This window comes from Staurois parvus, unplaced genomic scaffold (assembly GCF_062004578.1).
Source record: "Staurois parvus isolate SC_StPar_1 unplaced genomic scaffold, SC_StPar_1.0 ptg000132l, whole genome shotgun sequence".
NCBI classification, from domain to species: domain Eukaryota; kingdom Metazoa; phylum Chordata; class Amphibia; order Anura; family Ranidae; genus Staurois; species Staurois parvus.
Window position 1 is genome coordinate 1311874 of NW_028317928.1, and position 24480 is coordinate 1336353.

General features: G+C 42.2%; 1 protein-coding gene across 1 annotated transcript in view; it reads right to left on the reverse strand.

Annotated features, from left to right (window-relative positions):
- The window catches only part of LOC149466123 (pendrin-like), a 93854-nt gene that overhangs the window by 39073 nt on the left and 30301 nt on the right, over window positions 1–24480 (reverse strand). The window contains exons 3-5 of the mRNA XM_089672890.1: window positions 18690–18800; window positions 15562–15764; window positions 5429–5593 (exon numbers count right to left, since the gene is read on the reverse strand). Coding sequence (XP_089529016.1) covers window positions 5429–5593; window positions 15562–15764; window positions 18690–18800 — 479 coding nt within the window. The remainder of the gene's footprint in view (window positions 1–5428; window positions 5594–15561; window positions 15765–18689; window positions 18801–24480) is intronic.

Sequence of the window (24480 nt, forward strand, 5' to 3'; positions counted from 1 at the left end):
AATTTCCCATCTGTAAAATTTAAGATTTCCCATCACTCTCTGTCCCAGTTAGAGTTTTCATCAGCACAAATAGAGGAGTTGAATCTCCCTAGCGGGGACACATAGACAACAATGTAAATTTAGAAGGTGAAAAAAAAGCACCAAAGTCCAAATCTAGAAGTCCAAAGTTTATTTATTTTGTCACAGAAGTGTTTTTAGGGTGTAAAGGTTTACCACTTCATCGGGGCTTAAACTGCGGGTGTGTTGGACTCTTATGGGTTAATAGAGTGTGTAGCATCTTCATCTAGTTAGGCCGTTGGAATTAAATTTAGATTTTGGTTTCACTGTAGTGAGTGGAGCAGTGATTTATTGTGTTGGTCTGTTCAGGGTTTCCTGAGCTGAGAGTTTGATTACTCTCAACTGCCTCTTGAAGAAGTTTCCAGAGCATAGGGAGATTCAAATGATCAGTTGAATATTTATCATGCCCCAGTCGATCCCAGGAAGTAGGCATCCTGTCAGAAACCATGAATAAAGCTCAAAATCCTTCTAATAGCTTTTATTTCCATACACACAAATGCATTGGGAATACTACACATTCTATTCCAAATCAAAACATGAAAAAAATCAAAATTGTGTTGTTCCTCTAAAAAAATTGAAGAAAAGTGAATATTAGACTGTTTAAAAATATAGCAGTGTTTGTATTCTTCTTTACAAACTCAAACATTCATTATACAGTCAGGTCCATAAATATTGGGACATCGACACAATTCTAACATTTTTGGCTCTATACACCACCACAATGGATTTGAAATGAAACGAACAAGATGTGCTTTAACTGCAGACTGTCAGCTTTAATTTGGGGGATTTACATCCAAATCAGGTGAACAGTGTAGGAATTGCAACAGTTTGCATATGTGCCTCCCACTTGTTAAAGGACCAAAAGTAATGGGACAGAATAATAATCATAAATCAAACTTTCACTTTTTAATACTTGGTTGCAAATCCTTTGCAGTCAATTACAGCCTGAAGTCTGGAACGCATAGACATCACCAGACGCTGGGTTTCATCCCTGGTGATGCTCTGCCAGGCCTCTACTGCAACTGTCTTCAGTTCCTGCTTGTTCTTGGTGCATTTTCCCTTCAGTTTTGTCTTCAGCAAGTGAAATGCATGCTCAATCGGATTCAGGTCAGGTGACTGACTTGGCCATTGCATAACATTCCACTTCTTTCCCTTAAACTCTTTGGTTGCTTTTGCAGTATGCTTTGGGTCATTGTCCATCTGCACTGTGAAGCGGCGTCCAGTGAGTTCTGAAGCATTTGGCTGAATATGAGCAGATAATATTGCCCGAAAAACTTCAGAATTCATCCTGCTGCTTTTGTCAGCAGTCACATCATCAATAAATACAAGAGAACCAGTTCCATTGGCAGCCATGCATGCCCACACCATGACACTACCACCACCATGCTTCACTGATGAGGTGGTATGCTTAGGATCATGAGCAGTTCCTTTCCTTCTCCATACTCTTCTCTTCCCATCACTCTGGTACAAGTTGATCTTGGTCTCATCTGTCCATAGGATGTTGTTCCAGAACTGGGAAGGCTTTTTTAGATGTCGTTTGGCAAACTCCAATATGGCCTTCCTGTTTTTGAGGCTCACCAATGGTTTACATCTTGTGGTGAACCCACTGTATTCACTCTGGTGAAGTCTTCTCCTGATTGTTGACTTTGACACACATACACCTACCTCCTGGAGAGTGTTCTTGATCTGGCCAACTGTTGTGAAGGGTGTTTTCTTCACCAGGGAAAGAATTCTTTGGTCATCCACCACAGTTGTTTTCCGTGGTCTTCCGGGTCTTTTGGTGTTGTAGAGCTCACCAGTGCGTTCCTTCCTTTTAAGAATGTTCCAAACAGTTGTTATGGCCACGCCTAATGTTTTTGCTATCTCTCTGATGGGTTTGTTTTGTTTTTTTCAGCCTAATGATGGCTTGCTTCACTGATAGTGACAGCTCTTTGGATCTCATCTTGAGAGTTGACAGCAACAGATTCCAAATGCGAATAGCACACTTGAAATGAACTCTGGACCTTTTATCTGTTCATTGTAATTGGGATAATGAGGGAATAACACACACCTGGCCATGGAACAGCTGAGAAGCCAATTGTCCCATTACTTTTGGTCCCTTAACAAGTGGGAGGCACATATGCAAACTGTTGTAATTCCTACACCGTTCACCTGATTTGGATGTAAATACCCTCAAATTAAAGCTGACAGTCTGCAGTTAAAGCACATCTTGTTCGTTTCATTTCAAATCCATTGTGGTGGTGTATAGAGCCAAAAATGTTAGAATTGTGTCGATGTCCCAATATTTATGGACCTGACTGTATAAACTGAAAAATGTTTGAAGATTTTGCTTTCCTTTGAATCACTTAATTAATATTTAGTTGTATAAGCACTGTTTCTGAGAACTGCTGTACATCTATGTTGCATGGAGTCAACCAACTTCTGGCACCTGTGAACAGGTATTCCAGCCCAGGATGATTGGACTACATTCCACAGTTCTTCTCTATTTCTTGGTTTTGCCTCAGAAACTGCATTTTTGATGTCACCCCACAAGTTTTCTATTGAATTAAGATCCGGGGATTGGGCTGGCCACTCCATAACGTCAATCTTGTTGGTCTGGAACCAAGATGTTGCACGTTCACTGGTGTGTTTGCGGTCGTTGTCTTGTTGGAACACCCATTTCAAGGGCATTTCCTCTTCAGCATAAGGCAGCATGACCTCTTCAAGTATTCTGATGTATTCAAACTGATCCATGATCCCTGGTATGCGATAAATAGGCCCAACACCGTAGTATGAGAAATATCCCCATATCATGATGCTTGCACAACTATGCTTCACTGTCTTCACAGTGTACTGTGGCTTGAATTCAGTGTTTGGGGGTCGTCTGACAAACTGTCTCCGGCCACTAGACCCAAAAAGAACAATCTTACTTTCATCAGTCCACAAAATGTTGTGCCATTTCTCTTTAGGCCAGTCAATGTGCTCTTTGGCAAATTGTAACCTCTTCAGCACGTCTTTTTTTCAACAGTGTGACTTTGCGGGGCTTCTTGCAGATAGCTTGGCTTCACATAGGTGTCTTCTAATTGTAACAGTACTCACAGGTAACTTTAGACCTTCTTTCATCTTCCTGGAGCTGATTGTTGGCCGAGTCCTTGCCATTTTGGCTATTCTTCTATCCATTCGAATGGTAGTTTTTCGCTTTCTTCCACATCTTTCAGGTTTTGGTTGCCATTTTAAAGCATTTGCGATCATTTTAGCTGAGCAGCCTATCATTTTCTGCACTTCTTTATATGTTTTCCCCTCTCCAATCAACTTTTTAATCAAGGTACGCTGTTCTTCTGAACAATGTCTGGAACGACCCATTTTCCTCAGAATTTCAGAGAGAAATGCACTGTAACCAACATGTACAACATTTGCTGCCTTCCTTCCCTAAATAAGGGCAATAATTGCCACCTGTTTTTCAAAGAATGACTGACCTCACTAATAGAACTCCACAGTGCTATTATTTTGAACATGTCCCTTTCAATTAGTGATTCAATTACACAGAATCAGCAGCATGCATGTCATGACTGTTGGGTGTGTTGGATTTCTATTACTCTACTACACCTGCTAGTAAATTATTTGCCATGTAGAAATATCATTTCTACCAAAAACAGTGATTGATCAGGTTAGTGATGTCTGACTGCTATTATTTTGAACACAAATATATCTTGGATACATTAAAGGTACTATAGGGGTTTTAAAAGTGCATCTGTCTTATACAGTGAAGGAAATAACTATTTGATCCCCTGTTAATTTTGAATGTTTGCCCACTCACAAAGAAATGATCAGTCTAAAAATCGAATGGTAGGTGTATTGTAACACTGAGAGGCAGAATAGCAACAAAACATTCAAAAGAAATACATGTCTAACAAATTATGCACTGATTTGAGGGAAATAAGTATTTGATCCCCTACTCAGCAGGATTTCTGGCTACTAGGTGTCTTCCATACAGGTAACAAGCTGAGATTAGAAGCAGTCTCTTAAAGGCAGTGCTGCTAATCTCATTTTGTTACTTGTATAAAAGACACCTGTCCACAGGAGCAATCAAACAATCGGATTCCAAACTCTCCACCATGGCAAAGACCAAAGAGCTGTCCAAGGATGTCAGGGACAAGATTGTAGACCTACACAAGGCTGGACAGGGCTACCAAACTATCGCTAAGCAGCTTGGTGAGAAGGTGACAACAGTTGGTGCAATCATTCGCAAATGGAAGAAACACAAAACAACTGTCTGTCTCCCAAGGTCTGGTGCACCATGCAAGATCTCACCTTGTGGAGTGTCAATAATCCTGAGAACAGTGAGGAATCATCCCAGAACTACAGGTGAGGATCTTGTCAATGATCTCCAGGCAGCTGGGACCACAGTCACCAAGAAAACAATTGGTAACACACTATGCCGACAAGGATTGAAATCCTGCAGTGCCCGCAAGGTCCGTCTGCTCAAGAAAGCACATGTCCAGGCCTGACTGAAGTTTGCCACTGAACATCTGAATGTTTGGAGGAGGAGGAATGCTGCCTATGACCCCAAGAACACCATCCCAACTGTCAAACATGGGGGTGGAAATGTTCTGCTTTGGGGTGTTTTTCTGCTAAGGGGACAGGACAACTGCACCGTATCAAAGGGACAATGGACGGGACAATGTACCGTCAAATCTTGGGTGAGAACCTTCTTCCTTCAGCCAGGGCATTGAAAATGGGTCGTGCATGGGTGTTCCAGCATGACAATGACCCAAAACACACGGCCAAGGAAACAAAGGAGTGGCCAGTCTCCAGACCTTAATCCGATTGAAAATCTGTGGAGGGAGCTGAAAGTTCGAGTTGCTAAATGTCAGCCACCAGACCTTAATGACTTGAAGAGGATCTGCCAAGAGGAGTGGGCCAAAATCCCTCCTGAGATGTGTGCAAACCTGGTGGCCAACTACAGGAAACGTCTGACCTCTGTGATTGCCAACAAGGGATTTGCCACCAATTACTAAGTCATGTTTTGTGAAGGGGATCAAAAAATTATTTCCCTCCTGAACATGCAAATCAGTGCATCATTTGTTAGACATGCATTTCATACCTGTATAAAAGACACCTGGTAGCCAGAAATCCTGCTGATTAGGGGATCAAATACTTATTTCCCTCAAATCAGAGCATAATTTGTTAGACATGTATTTCTTTTGAATTTTTTGTTGCTATTGTTTCTCTCAGTGTTACAATACACCTACCATTCGATTTTTAGACTGATCATTTCTTTGTGAGTGGGCAAACATTCAAAATCAGCAGGGGACCAAATACGCATTTCCTTCACTGTAAATTTGTAGAAAGATTTTAAGGTGGTATAACCCTTTAGAGGTACAATACTTGCCAGTATAATTGACAACACTCCATTATAATTCTCTGTTGGGACATTCAGAAGTTGTTTTATTTGGGATACAAAGACCTGAAAAGCTGCAGCAGTTGTGAAGCCACCAACCAAAGGTTCTCCGAGATATCGTACAATGAACCCAATCTGAAACACGCCTAGTAAAAGCTGTAAAAAGAAGAAATAAAGAAATAAAATCTATTCTTGTTTAAAATGTTTTCATTGAAAAGGTGGGAAAAAGCAATTTATATGAGGGCTTTACCAAAAGTAATGCAAAAGTGGGCAAATTTTTTTTATGTTCAATATTTCTTTATTGATTTCAATGAAAAAAGAGTGAAGGGAAAAAGTACCAAACATACATAGTACAATATTCAATATAGAATAGGACCATAGTCAGATTCTATAACACAGAATATAAATAACAAAGCTTACATTGCAGGAAACAACCTTACATCTTGCAGGATGAATCCTAAGTGCAAACTAGTTGCCCTTAAGAAATGGTATATTTAAGTGGAGACAACAAATATACGGTAAAGGTAGCTCAGTAGAGTCTAACTAAGGGGTCCTGTGGAATAAAGATCTTACAAGAAGACCTAACCCGTACACCAAATAGACCAAAAATGTGGGCATAGTACTATAATATATATAGTGGGTAGGTTAGTCATTGCTACCAGTAGTAGAGAGACACGGGGAATGTGTCACATCTGTGCGCAAAAATGCATTCATCGTTACATTGCAAATTAACATCTCTAATTACCTCTGTGGGAATAGGAGAGTTAGGTGAGCGCCAATTACGAGTTATATGAGATTTGGTCGTAAGTGTCAGGGTCCTGTCCACGGCAGGAGTTCTGGAAGATCTGGCATTTCTGCCAATACTCTACATGGCCGCAGAAGTACACATCAGTCTCAGTCTGGTGCCAGACGGCCTTTATAAGGAAGCTCATCACTTCCTCTGGTTGCTGGATGATCTCTAGCTCCCCGTGCCCTGTTCCTGTTTCCTGTGGTTCTGACTTGTGATTTCCTGTTACCGACTCGGCTTGCTCCTAGACTTGTCTACTTTGATTTACCCCTGATCTGACCTCGACTTGGCTTATGGATACTCTCTCTCTCCTCTGTGAATGACCTTGGCTATCCCATCTGACTACGACCGCTCTGATTCCCTCCTGGTACCTGACCTTGGCTTGAACCGACTACCCAGTAAACATCCAAATCCCAGAAGGGCTTGCATACCACGCACAGGCGCCTCCTGTCTGCAGACCTATCTCCGTGCACCAGCTGTGCTTCTGAGTGGACCACCAACCAGCACTCCTACTCCTGATCGGTAGTCAGGGTCAGATATTGTTTTATGACAACGCAGGGTTTGTCTGGATGGGGGACCCACCAATCTTGGTCCAATAGTGTAGCTAGGTAATAATGATGTAAGTCAGCCAATGAGAGGCCACCTGCTTTTTCATGTTTTGTCATAACAGCATAGGAGCATCTGCATTTTTTTTCCCCTGCCTGACAAAGTTGCCTAAAATGGAACTTAGTTTGGAGACGAAAGAGGCGGGCTGTGGGATGGCTATTGTTCGAAATACATAGTATCTTAGGAAGGACTATTATATTTATGCCCAAGTATTTAATTGACGAGATCGCTCAAGGGAATGGAAATTTGTGTTGGATAAGGTTTATGAGGGACCGCGGTATATGAAGGCCCAATATCTGAGATTTCATCTCATTGATTTTGTAATATGACACTGCAACGAAACTAGATATTATCTCTTAAATTGCAGTCAAGGATAGTAAAGGGTTAGTTGTCATTAGAATTACATCATCTGCAAAGAGACTAATTTTTTTCTGTCTGTGTCCAATTGGGTTTAGTTGAGTTTAGCCAGAAAACTGATTTGTTTGATGTTGAGTGCATATACTGTATATTGACTAGGGCAGGGGTGGGCAAACTTTTTGACTTGAGGGCCGCAATGGGTTCATATATTGGACCCGGGGGCCGGACCAAGAGTAGATGAATGATGTGTATGTGTCATCCATAGTAAGTATAGTAATATTCCCCCATAGTAAGCATAGTAATTAATCCCCCATATAGTAATTCATCCCCCATAGTAATTCATCCCCCATATAGTAATTCATCCCCCATAGTAATTCATCCCCCATAGTAATTCATCCCCCATATAGTAATTCATCCCCCATAGTAATTCATCCTCCATAGTAATTCATCCCCCATATAGTAATTCATCCCCCATATAGTAATTCATCCCCCATAGTAATTCATCCCCCATATAGTAATTCATCCCCCATAGTAATTCATCCCCCATAGTAATTCATCCCCCATAAAGTAATTCATCCCCCATAGTAATTCATCCCCCATATAGTAATTCATCCCCCATAGTAATTCATCCCCCCTATAGTAATTCATCCCCCATAGTAATTCATCCCCCATATAGTAATTCATCCCCCCTATAGTAATTCATCCCCCATATAGTAATTCATCCCCCATATAGTAATTCATCCCCCATAGTAATTCATCCCCCATATAGTAATTCATCCCCCATATAGTAATTCATCCCCCATAGTAATTCATCCCCCATATAGTAATTCATCCCCCATATAGTAATTCATCCCCCCTATAGTAATTCATCCCCCATATAGTAATTCATCCCCCATAGTAATTCATCCCCCATATAGTAATTCATCCCCCATATAGTAATTCATCCCCCATAGTAATTCATCCCCCATACTAATTCATCCCCCATATAGTAATTCATCCCCCATAGTAATTCATCCCCCATATAGTAATTCATCCCCCATAGTAATTCATCCCCCATTCATCCCCCATAGTAATTCATCCCCCATATAGTAATTCATCCCCCATATAGTAATTCATCCCCCATAGTAATTCATCCCCCATAGTAATTCATCCCCCATAGTAATTCATCCCCCATATAGTAATTCATCCCCCATATAGTAATTCATCCCCCATTTAGTAATTCATCCCCATATAGTAATTCATCCCCCATAGTAATTCATCCCCCATATAGTAATTCATCCCCCATAGTAATTCATCCCCCATATAGTAATTCATCCCCCATATAGTAATTCATCCCCCATAGTAATTCATCCCCCATATAGTAATTCATCCCCCATATAGTAATTCATCCCCCATAGTAATTCATCCCCCATATAGTAATTCATTCCCCATATTAATTCATCCCCCCTATAGTAAGTCCCCCATATTAATTCATCCCCCATATTAAGTCCCCAAGTCCCCCCTGTGTCAATTCACTTACCTTTGCTCCGCGCGTTCCTCTCGCTGTGTTCTCGCGCCATTCCGGTGTAGCATGAAAATCTGTCTCCTATGAGGATCTGTCCACCTCGACGTATCTGCGCATGTGCCAGTTTCCGGCATTAGCAGCCGATTGGCGATCTCCGGCACATGCGCAGATACGTCGAGGGGGACAGATCCTCATAGAGACAGATTTTCATGCTACACCGGTCTTCAGGGCGGACTGTGAGAGGAGCCTAGCGGGAGCATAGCTCCGCTGGCCGGATTAAAAGGTCCGCCGGGCCGTATACGGCCCGCGGGCCGTAGTTTGCCCATTGCTGGACTAGGGTAAAAGACACATTATTAATAATACAGATTAAGATCAAGAATCTTTTCTGAGGATCAGCTATAGTATAAACATGAGAAAATGCAACCTTGGAGTTAATCGCAGTCATTACCCCAGCTTTTTTCTTGTCAGAAGTTGCTAAATAGAAAGTTCTTAAAGGAGAAGTTCAAGGTTTTGTGTTATGCAAAATGCATCTCCTGTAGAAACAGCACATCGCCTATGAGTGATCAAGCTTCTTTAAGAAGGACTGAGCATTTAAATGGGCTATTGAGCCCCCTTACTTTCAGCTTAATAGGCATGTGGGCAGTAAATGAGCTGTGTAAAGTCTCTGAGTGAAAAAAAATCAAGAAGGAAGAGAATTGGTAGATGAGTTGGGTTTCATCCACATAGGCAGCATGACTATGAACGGCAGGGTACCAGAGAGACTATGGCTGGTGATATATCCTAGGATCTTTACAATGATTGTGCAGAAAGTACCAAAAGAACAACAAAAACCACACAGGCGGGTCAGCACCATCTTGGCTCTATCTGTCCAAGAGCTTTTGTGGCACCGAACGTGCGTTACCCCATTTGGGCACAATCAGGTGAGTGGGCAGCTTGCAGTGGGCAGGCTCCAGGAAAGTGGCTGAAGGCACTGAGGTTGTGAGGTATAGCCGCTGTAGAGATCGCTAAAACTGATCTCTTTTACGAAGTAGCAGTCTTAAATGCCCACAGGACCTCCCACAAAAAAAGCTTTTTTACTAATTTACATAGGTTGTTCAGATTTCACATGTTGGTAAAGTAACTCTTCCTCTACAGTGAATGTTCTTTTTTTATTGCAACTAAATAATAGATTGCAAGCAGAAGCAACACGCCATCATTGAGTTCTTGACAAAGGTAAGATGCAGGCTATCTGAGATCCACAGAATATTACAGAATATTTATGGAGATGACACCATTGACTAGAGCAATGTCTTGTCATCATTGACTCTTGTCAATGGTGTCATCTACGTAAACAGTCTGTAGCCTTCTGCGGATTTTAGACGGCCTGCACCTCTCTTGTGTCAAGAACTCAATGATCGTGCATTACTTCTGCTTGGAATCCATTATTTAAGAAAAAGAGTTACTGCAGCAAAAGAGTTACTCTACCAACATGTGAAATTTCAATGACCTATGTAAATTCATAAAAAAAAGTTATGCCCAATTTTGCATTACTTTCGGTTCGGTACAGCCCTCAAATTACATTAGGGGAAAGTAGAGGAAAGTGGTTTCTTATGTTTTTGAAGCCCAAATTAAGCTTCCCTGATTATTACTACAGTGAAGGAAATAAGTATTTGATCCCCTGCTGATTTTTAATGTTTGCCCACTCACAAAGGAATGATCAATCTAATCTTGGGTGAGAATCTTCTTCCCTCAGTCAGGGTCGTGGATGGGTGTTCTAGCATGACAATGACCCAAAACACAAGGCCAAGGCAACAAAGGAGTGGTTCAAGAAGAAGCACATTAAGGTCCTGGAGTTGCCTAGCCAGTCTCCAGACCTTAATCCGATTGAAAATCTGTGGAGGGAGCTGAAAGTTCGAGTTACCAAACGTCAGCCACCAAACCTTAATGACTTGGAGAGGATCTGCCAAGAGGAGTGGGCCAAAATCCCTCCTGAGATGTGTGCAAACCTGGTGGCCAACTCCAGGAAACATCTGACCTCTGTGATTGCCAACAAGGGATTTGCCACCGAGTACTAAGTCATGTTTTGTGAAGGGGATCAAATACTTATTTCCTTCATGAACATGCAAATCAGTCATCATTTGTTAGACATGCATTTCTGCTGCATTTTTTGTTGCTATTCTGTCTCTCAGTGTTACAATACACCGAACATTCGATTTTTAGACCGATCATTTCTCTGTGAGTGGGCAAACATTCAACATCAGCAGGGGAGCAAATACGCATTTCCTTCACTGTATAATGCAGTTTACAGACTGCATAATCAATAATAAGTATGGGCTTATTTTTTTTTCTTTTTAACACAACTTTTTGCTTCTACAGGGTTGCAAATACTCTGTGCTAGCAGCATACTAAAGAGCCGGACCTCTGCTGAGCACAGAGTGCAGTGGGCTAAGTCTCTAATATTCAGACACATCCCTTGTACAGTGCTCCAGTCAACAACATAGTTACATAGTTAGTCTGGTTGAAAAAAGACAAAAGTCCATTCAGTTCAACCATAAAAAAAAAAAAGAAGTCATAATCCTATACCTATAGTTGATCCAGAAGAAGGCAAAAAAACCATCAAAGCATGATGCAATTTGCTCCTGGAGAGAAAAAAATTCCTTCCGGATCCCCCGAGAGGCAATCGGATATTCCCTGGATCAACTTTCCCTATAAATGTTATATCCAGTTATATTCTGTGTATCCAAGAAAGAATCCAGGACTTTCCTACAGCAATCCACTGAGCTGGCCAGAACCAACTCTTGAGGGAGTCTATTCAGCTGTCATTCGCTGAGCAGTGTTGTTGATTGAAGCACTGCACAGGGGGCTAAAAGACCGCTGTAGAACCGGACCACTGTGCTTCTTGTTTAGCAGAGATTCTACTTGATAATGTGCTGCTAGTACCCTTATTGTTCCAAAAAACAGTGCTAACAAATAAAAGAAGAAGCCTATATTTATTACTTTTTATGTAGTCTGTATACTGCACTATAGGAATAGTACCATTTAAAGTCTATTAATGAGAATTACTGTACAGTGCATGTCCACCTTTATAGAGGGTAAAAAAAAAATCTGAAAATTGCAAATTTTTATAGCAAAATTTATGGCAGATCTTCCCTCAGTAATCTGGGTCTGCATACCTCCTGTGATCACAATGAGGGGTTCCCACTATTCCTAAAGACTTTTTTGCGTTGATTCCCACATGGAAGAAAAATATATTTGAAATATATTTTAAAAATATTCTTCCCAAATATATTGCCATATATTTGAAATGCCACAATTTTGGCCATATTCAATATATTTAAAAAAAAAATATATATATATATATATATATATATATATATATATATATATATACACTGCATGTTGAAATGCGTTTTATTACAAAATATGTGCAAAACATTTTTAAAAATACATTTTAAAATATACTGTATGTCTTTAAAAATACAAATCTACACTTTTTGGAATGCATTTACATATATATGTAAAAATATATGTTAAAATTACTTTTTTATAAGTTAAAAAATATATGTTTTCTCAATATATTCTTCAGATTTTTTTAACATATAAAAAAGTAATTTTAACATTTGTGTATTTTTAAAGACATACAGTATATTTGAAATGCAGTTTTAAAAATATTTTTCATATATTTTGTAATAAAAACACATTTCAACGCAAAAACGCATTTTTATATATATTGCATATGGCCAAAATTGTAGCATTTCAAATATATGGCAATATATTTGGGAATAATATTTTAAAAATATATTGCAAATATATTTTTGTTCCATATGGGTTATAGCATAGAGAATATAACGTGGAGCTTGAACACACAATGGTAGATGAGAAGGCCCATAACTCCCAGGCAGACAGGAACAGAGTTGGAAATTGTACAATTTTTGGGTGGATTGACCCTTTAAGAGATTTGTGATACAAGTACAGAACGCCAGGGATGGGTCCTGCATGGTAGATATGCATCACCATCATTTGGGTTGTGGTCCCTATGAAGGGGATCTGAAATGATTAACTCACCTGCAAGAAGAGTCTAAAAGGGAAGAAACAGCTAGCAGATCTCCATGAGGGGCTGTGTGGAACAGAACACAGGTTTACAAAGCTCTTTGATGGCTTAGACGCTGCTGAACTGTTGTGACCTTTCTTGGACTCCTGGAGCAAGTGGGAACTTTAAAACCCTGTTGTAGGATTTATGCTGGCGGTGAGCCAAAGCTGGTTTTTTGCCTCTTGGAGAAAGAAAAACTTTTTTTTTTAACAAAAGCATGACTGGCTAGCGATCCGAACCCCCAGAATATTACATACAATATAATTCTACTCTTCCTCATTAATGGATCATAATAGGAGAATTGTATATGGTCATTGTGCAATGTTAAGGTATACCTAAAGGCAAAACTTTTCTTTTAGTTTTGGATGGAGTGGAGATGGATTAGAACACCTGTCAGTTTTTTATTGCTGTCTCTGCCCCCATTATATTGAAAGTAAATGAAAATCCTGTATTTTGGGTTGCCCCTAGAACAGTAATAGAATGCAAATCTCCCAATGGGGACACTATTAGGTTGTCCCCAGAACAGTAATAGAATACAAATCTTCCAATGGGGACACTAGTTCTGGTGACTCTTTTGACAATAAAAGATTAGTCAATTTGGAGGGATTTCCTCTAACATCTTGTATTGGAGATAGAACACGAAGTGATGGGAAATCTCTGCAATGGGACACAAACAATGTGACGGGTTAAAACCCTAAAGTTTTGCCTTTAGTTCTACTTAAATCCTTCACTCCTGTCATCTTAATCAGGTGATATGAACAGTTCCTGAGGTGGAGGGATCTTATGAGGAGCTGTGTGTAGACATCATGCTGCCCTAGACATGCATGATTCTTTTATTTAGCTCCACCCCTAGTGTCATGTGATTATTTTATTAAAATCTATGTTCAAAATGCAATATTGGAGGCAGCGTGTTGTCTGCTTTATATGTAGATTTTCAGATGCGCAGGTCAGCCAGGATAAGAAGATAGTTTCATGTTTCTTGAATTTTAACCGCTTTCCCGTCGCCCTATAGCAGAAATCCTGCTACAGGGCGGCACGGCTGTGCAAAATCACAGCGCCCTACCCGTGCCGCCATTGGTGGCCTCACCTGTCGATCACCAAGTCCCGGCCAGTTATTCCCCACCAGCATCCGGCGATCGCCTTGTAGCACTGATGGGGGAGACACCTGTATGTAAACAATACAGATCTCTACCCTGACAGCTCCTGCACACTGATTTGTATAGCTCTGCATAGCACAGCCATACAAAGCAGTGTGCGTAAACGGTAAAGCACAGCACACAGTTAACCCTTTGATCACCCCAGATGTTAACCCCTTCCTGCCCAGAGTCATTAGTACAGTGTCAGTGCTTTTTATTAGCACTGATCACTGTATTGGTGTCACTGGGGATGTCAGTGGTAGTTAGTTAGTCCCCCCCCCAGTGTCAGAATGCATGCCGCAGTCCCGCTATAAGTCGCTGATCACCACCATTCTATCTATCTATCCATTCAGTTGTATCCGACCCTTGGTGATTGCATGGACCGTCACTCGCAAGCGACTTCTTCCATGAATTCTCTTAGCAATTATTTTACAAGGTAGGTTGCCAGGTCTTTCCCCAACCCTACCATGCAGGAGATCCCACATGGCCAGGGATGAAACTAGGACAATTTAGACAGGAGCCAATTAACCTACCAGCATGTCTTTGGAGTGTGGGAGGAAACTGGAGTACCTGGAGGAAACCCACACGAACACAGGGAGAAATTGCAAACTCTATGCAGGAGGCGCCATGGTTGGGAATCGAACCCATGACCCAATTACTGCAATGCAGAAGTGCTAACCACTAAGCCACTGTGCCGCCCGATTGCCGCCATTACTAGTAAAAAAAAAAAATTCCAGTATCTATACCGCCAATTGTAGACGCTTTAATTTCATGTAAACCAATTATTTTATTTTTTTTAGCAAAGACATGGAGCAGAATACATTTTGGCCTAAATTTATGAAGAAATGTGATTTTTTAAATTTTTTTACTTGACATTTAATAGCAAAAAGTCAAAAATATTGTTTTTTTTTCTCAAAATTGTCGGTCTTTTTTCTTTATAGCGCAAAAAATAAAAACGCACAGGCAACCAAATACCACCGAAAGAAAGCTCCATTTGTGTGAAAAAAGGACATAAATTTCATTTGTGTGCAGCGTTGCATGACCACATAATTGTCAGTTAAAGTAATGCACTGCCGTATCGCAAAAAATGGCCTGGTCAGGAAGGGGGGGGGGAATGCTCTGGAGGGCGAAGGGTTAAAGAGCCTTGTGGCTCTTTTCAGTATACCCTGAACCCCCTTCTTCTCTTGAAGGCCAGAAGTTGGAAAAAAAAGGCTCTTTAACCACTTGCCCTCCAAAGGATCCCCCCCCCCAACCAGGCCATTTTGTGCAATATGGCACTGCATTACTTTAACTGACAAATGCGTGGTCATGCGACATTGCACCCAAATCAAATTTATGTCCTTTTTTCACACGAATTAAGCTTTCCTTCAGTGGTATTTGATTGCCTCTGTGTTTTTTATTTTTTGCACTATAAAAAAAAATATTCAGAACTTGAAAATTTAGGCACTGGCCCTCAAATACTAGTAACTAGTCCTGACTTCATTGTCCCACATTAATAAAAAAAATTATCCCAACAAGACTAATCCATTATTGGTGGAGATGCAAACTGTATAATGCATGCTGCAAAGTGAATCACTGGAATGTTTTGGCCAGATCACAATAATGGCTGTGAGTGTGGCTGGGACTAGTTTGAATTTTTTTCTCTTAGTACATCAGACACTTTACCTGTATAATTCCGATAAGGAAGCAGAGTGTTCCAGATATTAACACCCTGTACTGATCCCTTCTTTCAATGTCTATATCTGCATTTCCTGAGCTGTTTGTGATGTTTAGTTCCACTGACGTGACATTGCTCCGTTTAAAATCAGAATCTGGGGCCATCTGAAGAACCACCACACCAACCATCAAACTGACCACTGGGAACGGTCCTATTGAAGTAATAAAACAAAAATAAAGGTTTAATATATTTGCATTATCACAGTTAAAAAAGAGATCATCTGTATTGTACAATCTTTTTAATAATACATAAGGATTGTGACGGGAGTCACTTTGGGTGGGGGGCCCATGGAACACAGTTCACTTTGGAGAGGTCTTAGCTCCCCATATCCCTCTTATGTGTAAGTCACCCTGTGTCTCTTAGGGGCACAGGGTGACTAATGGACACTGATAATGTGGTTGGAATGACTTCAGATGTGACAGTAATATTTATCAGCTATATGAAGACTATTCCTGGTTGTTGATTCTGAACTAGACAGGTGGATTGAAGGAGCCGGACTGTCTGCTCTGTAGTGAGATCCTAATTCATCCAACCATTGTCTAGGTGTGAATTCCCATTCACCTTTTGTTTAGGTCACCCAGTTAGCTAACATAATTAACTTACTGTTTAGAGTGTTAAGTCTATTTCTGTATATAGCTGCGTTTGCATATGATCCTGTGATCAGTCTCAGTGTGTATTGTATAAAAAGCCTGTTTGAGTTTAAAATAAAGAGTTCCATGTTCAGACAGACTGGTGTCTAGTCTTGTTTGGTCAGCGGTGGTGTCCGTGGATCTGTGTTCGGACAGGGAAGCGGGAATCTAACGGAATACCCTAGTGCAGTCAGGGTCCTGTTCCATTACAAGGATGCTTACACAGACACCTTATTCATGTAGGGTACAGGGATCATATCTCTGTATAGGGGTCTCTGCTTTCCTTATACCAGTGTTTCTCAATTCCAGTCCTCATGGACCCCCAACAGGTCATGTTTTCAGGATTTCCATTATTTTGCACAGGTGATTTGATCAGTTTCACTGCCTTAGTAATTACCACAGCTGTTTCATCTGAGGGAAATCCTGAAAACATGACCTGTTGGGGGTCCATGAGGACTGGAGTTGAGAAACACTGCCTTATACTAACCTTACCAGCTCTCTCCCGCAGCTCCTACCTCCAGTAACAATATCTGAGTAGGGAGGAGAAAGTGGCTGCATACCCCTGTGATAGTGCTCAGGCCTAGTAGTCAATTGCTAGAGCTGAGGATGGTTAAATGACCCAGGAAGTGAGGTTATTGATCCCCCAGTTAGCAGACACTGGTGATTTTAGTTCCAGCTTTGGCAGAGAAGAGGTGTGGTAGGACCAATGGTGGGGTGAGTATATGGAGGATGGGAGAACCCTTTGCAGAGTCACTGTCAGGACCTGGATCTGAACCTGGGACCACGTCTGTGTCTGGCAGTAACTCTTCTTGCTGAGCAACCTGAAATACTGGACAGCTCCCTCTCTGATCTCTTAAGACAACCTTGTCTTGTTTCTTGCTTCTCGTGTACCTTGAATCCTTTGCTCTTCCCATGAACTTCCTATTTAAAGTGGATCTCCACAAGGGGAAGTTCCGCTTTAACCTCTTCACGCCGGCCGAACGCAAATGTGCGGCCTCCTGGTGTCTTGGCCTAGATGCTGAGCGGCCGCACATTTACATTCTATTAAAATAGGACATATGTGCTGAGAGCGCGCGCCCTGCGCGCTCCCAGCACACACGTCAGCTACTCACAGAAAGGCCACGATCTCCTCTTTCGATCGAGACCTTTCCTGATCATGTGACCCTAAACCCTGCCTCCCGACTTCTGAAACTCTTAAAGGCCCGGGAGGCGCTGGCGTGAAGGGGTTAAAGACTGGTCCCCCGCTCCCTATTAAGGATTGGCACCTTTGGGGGGTGGGGAGAGAAGGCAACTGAATTTGACAGTCCCAGTGTGACTATGATTAATCCTTTTCCCCCAAGTGCTCAGTTTTGAACTACAACCACCAGAGAGCTGTTGAATAAGAGGGATGCTAGGAAAGCAGATATATTCTACAGAAAGGGACTGGCTCACTCTCTTGGTGCGGGATTCAGAGCTGAACATAGAGGGATTGCCGTTCTCTTCCAGAGACAGATTGTGGGCCTACTGCTTCGAGGCTCTGCACATCAGTTTAGCACAGCGAGGATGCCGGTCGCCACATCGAGATCAAATCAGCTTCTCTGCATCAGGACTGTCACTGTCTGATCTTCACATAGACATCTCTGCTCATCGCGCTGACAGGCCTTTAGGTGGTATCTCTGCACTTCCCTATAAACAGCCAGGAGACTGGACAAGAAGCCATGCTATCCATTGGATTGGTGAGTGGGGGGATGCCCATCCTGTTTCTGTCATCACTCTAGAGACACTGCATGCAGATACCTTTATACCTTAGTTACCAGGAGACCTTTGCTTTAAACAGTATCACGGCTTTTCTGTTTAACTTCATTGTATTACCAGAAATCACTAATGCTTATGGGCCCCACCATGGCTAGCAGAAGACAGCGGATACACTATATCAGGAACTTTAAACATTGCAGGACTCAAGTTGCATTCTCTAGTAAAGGGACCTTTCCTCATTTTTAGGCCATTGTTATTCAACTTAGGCTACTTATATCTGTTTATGCCAGAGTATACATTTATATAATTCTCTGCATGCCCTGTTGTGGCATCAGTGGCACAGGGGGAGCTGATAAGTCAACAGGCCTTTTCTTACCCCTCTTGCTGCTGGCATTGCAAATAAATAGTTGAATACTCATGACTGTATAATTCCTGTTTTACCAGTGTTCTACTTTCATGCATTATTGGGGTTGTGTATCCTAAACCTGTAGCCTACTCTTTTAGAAGTCTAATATATAGGTGTTACTAAAGAATTGTGTCTTCTGCATTATTATTCTATATTGTTGTAATATGTCTGAACCCAGACTGTCAGAGGTTGTTTGGAGGCTTGCAAATTCAGGGCAATTACTGGTGACAGGCATTACCAAGCTGCCCCTGCGGGGAGCGCTAAATACAATTAGCAGGTTTTACATTTACCAAGCTGATTTACTCACCAATGGAAAGATGTTTGGATGTCCCCAGGAACAAATATATTATTACAGGAAAGAAGGAAGAGTACAGACCGTATCCTACAGGAACTGCCGCCAGCAATGCAAAAGACAAACCTGGAATAAAAAATGAAATGGTCTCTTTGAGATTATAATTAAGGCAGCATCTGTGCCATTTAATCGATATTTTTCAGTTTCATTGGTGATCAGTTGGGATAATCTTTGATTTTCCAGTAAACATTTAATGTAATACAGGGTGTGTCCATCACACCCAGAACATGTTCCTAGAACATTATGGGTTTTCTTAAGTGAGAGTGCAGTAAAAGCTGTTTTTTGTTGTGCCCGCCCAGGGGAGGACTGACAACTCATGAGGCCCCCAGGCAATAGGGGATCATGGGGCCCCTGTGTCCTTGCCCACACTCAAACCACACCCAAAAAAGCCTATGAAAGGTACCAGGGGCATCTCATGGGGCCCCCTGCTGACCCTGGACCCTGGGGCAGTGACCAATTGCCCGAATGGTCAGTCCGCCCCTGTGCCCGCCTATTATGTGGTTATGCTGTTGCCGCTCTATTGCATTGTACTGTTAAAGCTGAATAAATCTGTAATTATTTATTTCAGGTACTTATATAGCATCGTCGATTTACACAGCACTTTACCTATATATTGTACATTCACATCAGTCCCTGCCCTCAAGGAGCGTACAATCTAAGGTCCCTAGCTCACATTAATGATTATACTAGGGCCACTTACCCTACCAACATGTCTTCAGAGTGTGGGAGGAAACCAGAGTACTCAGGGGAGGAAAACCCACACAGCCACAGGAAGAACATGCAAAATCCAGACAGGTAGTGCTGTGGTTGGGATTTGAACCAATGACGCTAGTGTTGCCAGGCAGAAGCACTAACAACTTAACCACTGTGCTGCCAATAATAACAATCGATCTGTGCAGTGATGACAGGTTCTTTTCCTGTTGCTGAACTGAGGAAGGTAATAGCTCAGAATTTTCTGTGAAGCTACAGTGAATAATCTCCTTACCCGCCCCTTCCTCCTCTATTGGGAAAAGTTGCTTCATTGTGTACAGTGCATGTAACAGGATCTCTGAATAAATGAGAGCAGTGAATCACAGGATTGTATTCCTCATCTGGTACCATGTTAAATGCAGTGTTGGATTTACCATCTTATTGGAGAGTAAAGCTGTATGTGGAGTCTGCTGAATCAGCAAGTGCTCATACTGTCTGAACAGATCGAGATCTATGTCAATTCATAAAATGGCAGTTTTATGTGTTTTTTTTAAATTTTGTTTTTATGTGTTTTATTTTTTTTTTGTCTGAGTATAGATCAGGACCTCCTTCCTTCCGCTGTTGATCCCTCTAGTGGTATAAAGATCTATATAGAGGAATCAGGACCTCCTTCCTCCCGCCGGTGACCCCTCTAGTGATATAAAGATCTATATAGGGGAATCGGGACCTCCTTCCTCCCGCTGGAGACCCCTCTAGTGATATAAAGATCTATATAGAGGAATCGGGACCTCCTTCCTCCCGCCGGTGACCCCTCTAGTGATATAAAGATCTATATAGGGGAATCGGGACCTCTTTCCTCCCGCCGGTGACCCCTCTAGTGATATAAAGATCTATATAGGGGAATCGGGACCTCCTTCCTCCCGCCGGTGATCCCTCAAGTGATATAAAGATCTATATAGATGAATCGGGACCTCCTTCCTCCCGCCGGTGACCCCTCTAGTGATATAAAGATCTATACAGAAGAATCAGGACCTCCTTCCTCCCGCCGGAGACCCCTCTAGTGATATAAAGATCTATATAGAGGAATCGGGACCTCCTTCCTCCCGCCGGAGACCCCTCTAGTGATATAAAGATCTATATAGGGGAATCGGGACCTCCTTCCTCCCGCTGGTGACCCCTCTAGTGCTATAAAGATCTATATAGAGGAATCGGGACCTCCTTCCCCCGCCGGTGAACCCTCTAGTCATATAAAGATCTATATAGAGAAATCAGGACCTTCTTCCTCCTGCCGGTGACCCCTCTGGTGATATATAGATCCATATAGAGTAATCGGGACCTCCTTCCCCAGCTGGTGACCCCTTTAGTGATATAAAGATCTATATAGAGGAATCGGGACCTCCTTCCTCCCGTCGGTGACCCCTCTAGTGATATAAAGATCTATATAGAGGAATCGGGACCTCCTTCCTCCCACCGGAGACCCCTCTAGTGATATAAAGATCTATATAGAGGAATCGGGACCTCCTTCCTCCCGCCGGAGACCCCTCTAGTGATATAAAGATCTATATAGAGGAATCGGGACCTCCTTCCTCCCGCCGGTGACCCCTCTAGTGATATAAAGATCCATATAGAGGAATCAGGACCTCCTTCCTCCCGCCGGTGACCCTTCTAGTGATATAAAGATCTATATAGGGGAATCAGAACCTCCTTCCTTCTGCCGGAGACCCCTCTAGTGATATAAAGATCTATATAGAGGAATTGGGACCTCCTTCCTCCTGTCGGTGACCCCTCTAGTGATATAAAGATCCATATAGAAGAATCAGGACCTCTTTCCTCCTGCTGGTGACCCCTCTAGTGATATAAAGGTCCATATAGAAGAATCAGGACCTCCTTCCTCCTGCTGGTGACCCCTCTAGTGATATAAAAATCCATATAGAAGAATCAGGACCTCCTTCCTCCTGCCGGTGACCCCTCTAGTGATATAAAGATCTATATAGAGGAATCAGGATCTCCTTCCTCCCGCAGGTGACCCCTCTAGTGCTATAAAGATCTATATAGAGGAATCGGGACCTCCTTCCTCCCGCCAGTGACCCCTCTAGTGATATAAAGATCTATATAGAGGAATCGGGACCTCCTTCCTCCTGCTGGTGACCCCTCTAGTGATATAAAGGTCCATATAGAAGAATCAGGACCTCCTTCCTCCTGCTGGTGACCCCTCTAGTGATATAAAGATCCATATAGAAGAATCAGGACCTCCTTCCTCCCGCCGGTGACCCCTCTAGTGAAATAAAGATCTATACAGAGGAATCAGGACCTCCTTCCTCCCGCCGGAGACCCCACTAGTGATATAAAGATTTATATAGAGGAATCAGGACCTCCTTCCTCCCGCCGGTGACCCCTCTAGTGATATAAAGATCTATACAGAGGAATCAGGACCTCCTTCCTCCCGCCGGAGACCCCACTAGTGATATAAAGATCTATATAGGGGAATCAGGACCTCCTTCCTCTTGCCGGTGACCCCTCTAGAGATGCATCCTAGAATTCTATTCTCTTTCCCCACTGCCTGGCCACACTGTTTGCTCATTTTGCAATTATCTGAAATAAGTACCCCCAAGTGCTTTTCCTCTGAAGTGCTGGTCAACACTGCACCCCCAATGCTGTACTGCTGATTTTTGTTTCCCTAGGAGCATTATCTTCCATTTAGAAACACTGAACTTTAGAAACATTGAACCTTACCTCTGTACATCCTGTACACTGCACTGTACTTTACACAATTATGTCTTCTGCCATGTGTACATTACATTCTTTTGACCAAAGTCTTTATTGTCTCACAGTTGCTGATTGCTACAAAATCCTTGACTATTTTATTGAAGTTGTTCTGTTTCAAAGGCTGCTTTATGCCTTGACATACCTCCTTAAACGCAGCTTGTCTGGACAGCATGGTCACCTGCTGACTTGCCACCATCCACAGTCAGCTTCTCTTCTCAATAAGACAGAGAACATTTATGAACACCTTGTTAAACAGATTTATGTTTTTTACGCAGGAAATTCGTTAAAAGAAAAAGCAACCTGAATGTTTTACGAGTTTCTAAGGCGCAGTTGCTAATGACTAGAATTGAAGCTTTGGGAGTTTGTCAATATCTGCAAAATGTTGTTAGCAAGGTCAAAAACCGTGCAAAATTAAACAAAGCAAAGCAATCTCATTATGTCTTTTATGTGTATGCTGGACTCATTTTTTATTACAGAACAGGCCTTGGCTTAGTAAAGTGAAAGGCAGTCAGAAAATAAAAAACTTGGTGATAACGTGTACCCCATCCCCTGCAAATGCATGTATCAACTGTTCCGGGTTCAAGATACACTGCTTAGATCACTGAGCATGATTTTTTTTTATGCTTAATCGCTTAACCCCTTCAATCCGGCGCCTCCCGGCCCTTTAAGGGTTCCAGGAGCTGGGGTGCGGGGCGGAGTTTAGGGTCATGTGACCGCCGTGACGCGCTGTCACGGTGGTCACATGATCGGGAAAGGTCCCAATGGAAAGAGGAGATTGGGACCTTTCCGTGAATACCGGACATGTGTGCTGGGAGCGCGTAGGGCGCGCACTCTCAGCACATATATTCTTTGTTAATTGCACGCAAATGTGCAGCCACTCGGTGTCTAGGCCCAGACGCCGGGAGGCCACACATTTGTGTGCGGCCGGTGTGAAGAGGTTAAGGACCGCCCTATAGCAGATATACTGCTATAGGGCGGCAGCTGTGCGGAGAATCACGTATATATACGTCATTTCGTATTTCCAGGTAGGGGGGCGCGTGCACTCCCTACCCACGCCACTATTCGCACCCACGGATGTCAGTCACCGGGGACAGTATTTACCCGCCGGCACCTGGTGATTACCAAGCATCTCCAATGGGGAGGAAGATTGTTTTGTTTACAAACAGTCTTCCTCCCTGTCAGCTCCAGCACACTGCTCGGGATGGCTGTGCACAGTACAGCCATCCTGATCAGTGTGCTTACAGTGAAGAACACCCCCCCCCCCCGCCCCCTAGTAAAACACTCCCAGCACACAGTTAACTCTTTGATTGCCCCTCAATGTAATTGTATTTGGGAAGAATATTTTTTTAAATATATTTCAAATATATTTTTCTTCCATATGGGCAGCTCTAGCACACTGCTTTGTATGGCTCTGCATAGCATAGTAATACAAAGCAATGTGCTTACACAGTACAACACACACAGCACAGTTAGTAAAACAGCACACAGTTAACCCTTTAATCGCCCCAGATGTTAACCTCTTCCTGCCCAGTGCCATTAGTACAGTGTCAGTGCTTTTTTTTAGCACTGATCATTGTACTAGCGTCACTGTGGATGTCAGTGACACCAAGTTAGTTCCCCCCCCCCCAGTGTCAGAATGTCCGCTGATCGCAGCCATTACTAATTTGAAAAATAAAATCCCATTATCTATACCGCCATTTGTAGACTCTATAACTTTCAAGTAAACCAATTCAGCTACACGTATTGGGATTTTTTTTTTAGTGAAGACATGGAGCAGAATACATTTTGGCATAAATTTATGACGAAATTGGATTTTTTTAATTTTTTTTACTGGACATGTTTAATAGCAAAAAGTCCAAAATATTGTTTTTTTCTCAAAATTGTTGCTATTTTTTTGCTTATAGCACAAAAAATAAAAACCACACAAGCGATCAAATACCACTGAAAGAACGCTCAATTCGTGGGAAAAAAGGGACATAAATTTCATTTTGTTGCAGCGTTGCACGACTGCGCAATTGTCAGTTAAATTAATGCAGCACCGTAACGCAAAAAATGGCCTGGTCAGCAAAGGGGGGGTAAATCCTCTGGAGGACAAGGGGTTAAAGCCTAAGTTTAGTTATTTTTTTTAAAACAGCACAAGGGATGGCACTTACATTCAATGAGAAGTAAATCTTGTGTTGGTGACTGCAGATTCTTTACCACTTCCATACCACCTCCTGCGGTAATCTTGTGGTGCTGCGGGGGTTAATACAACCATAGGGTCTGTCAAGAGTGCAAGCTGTGCCCACCC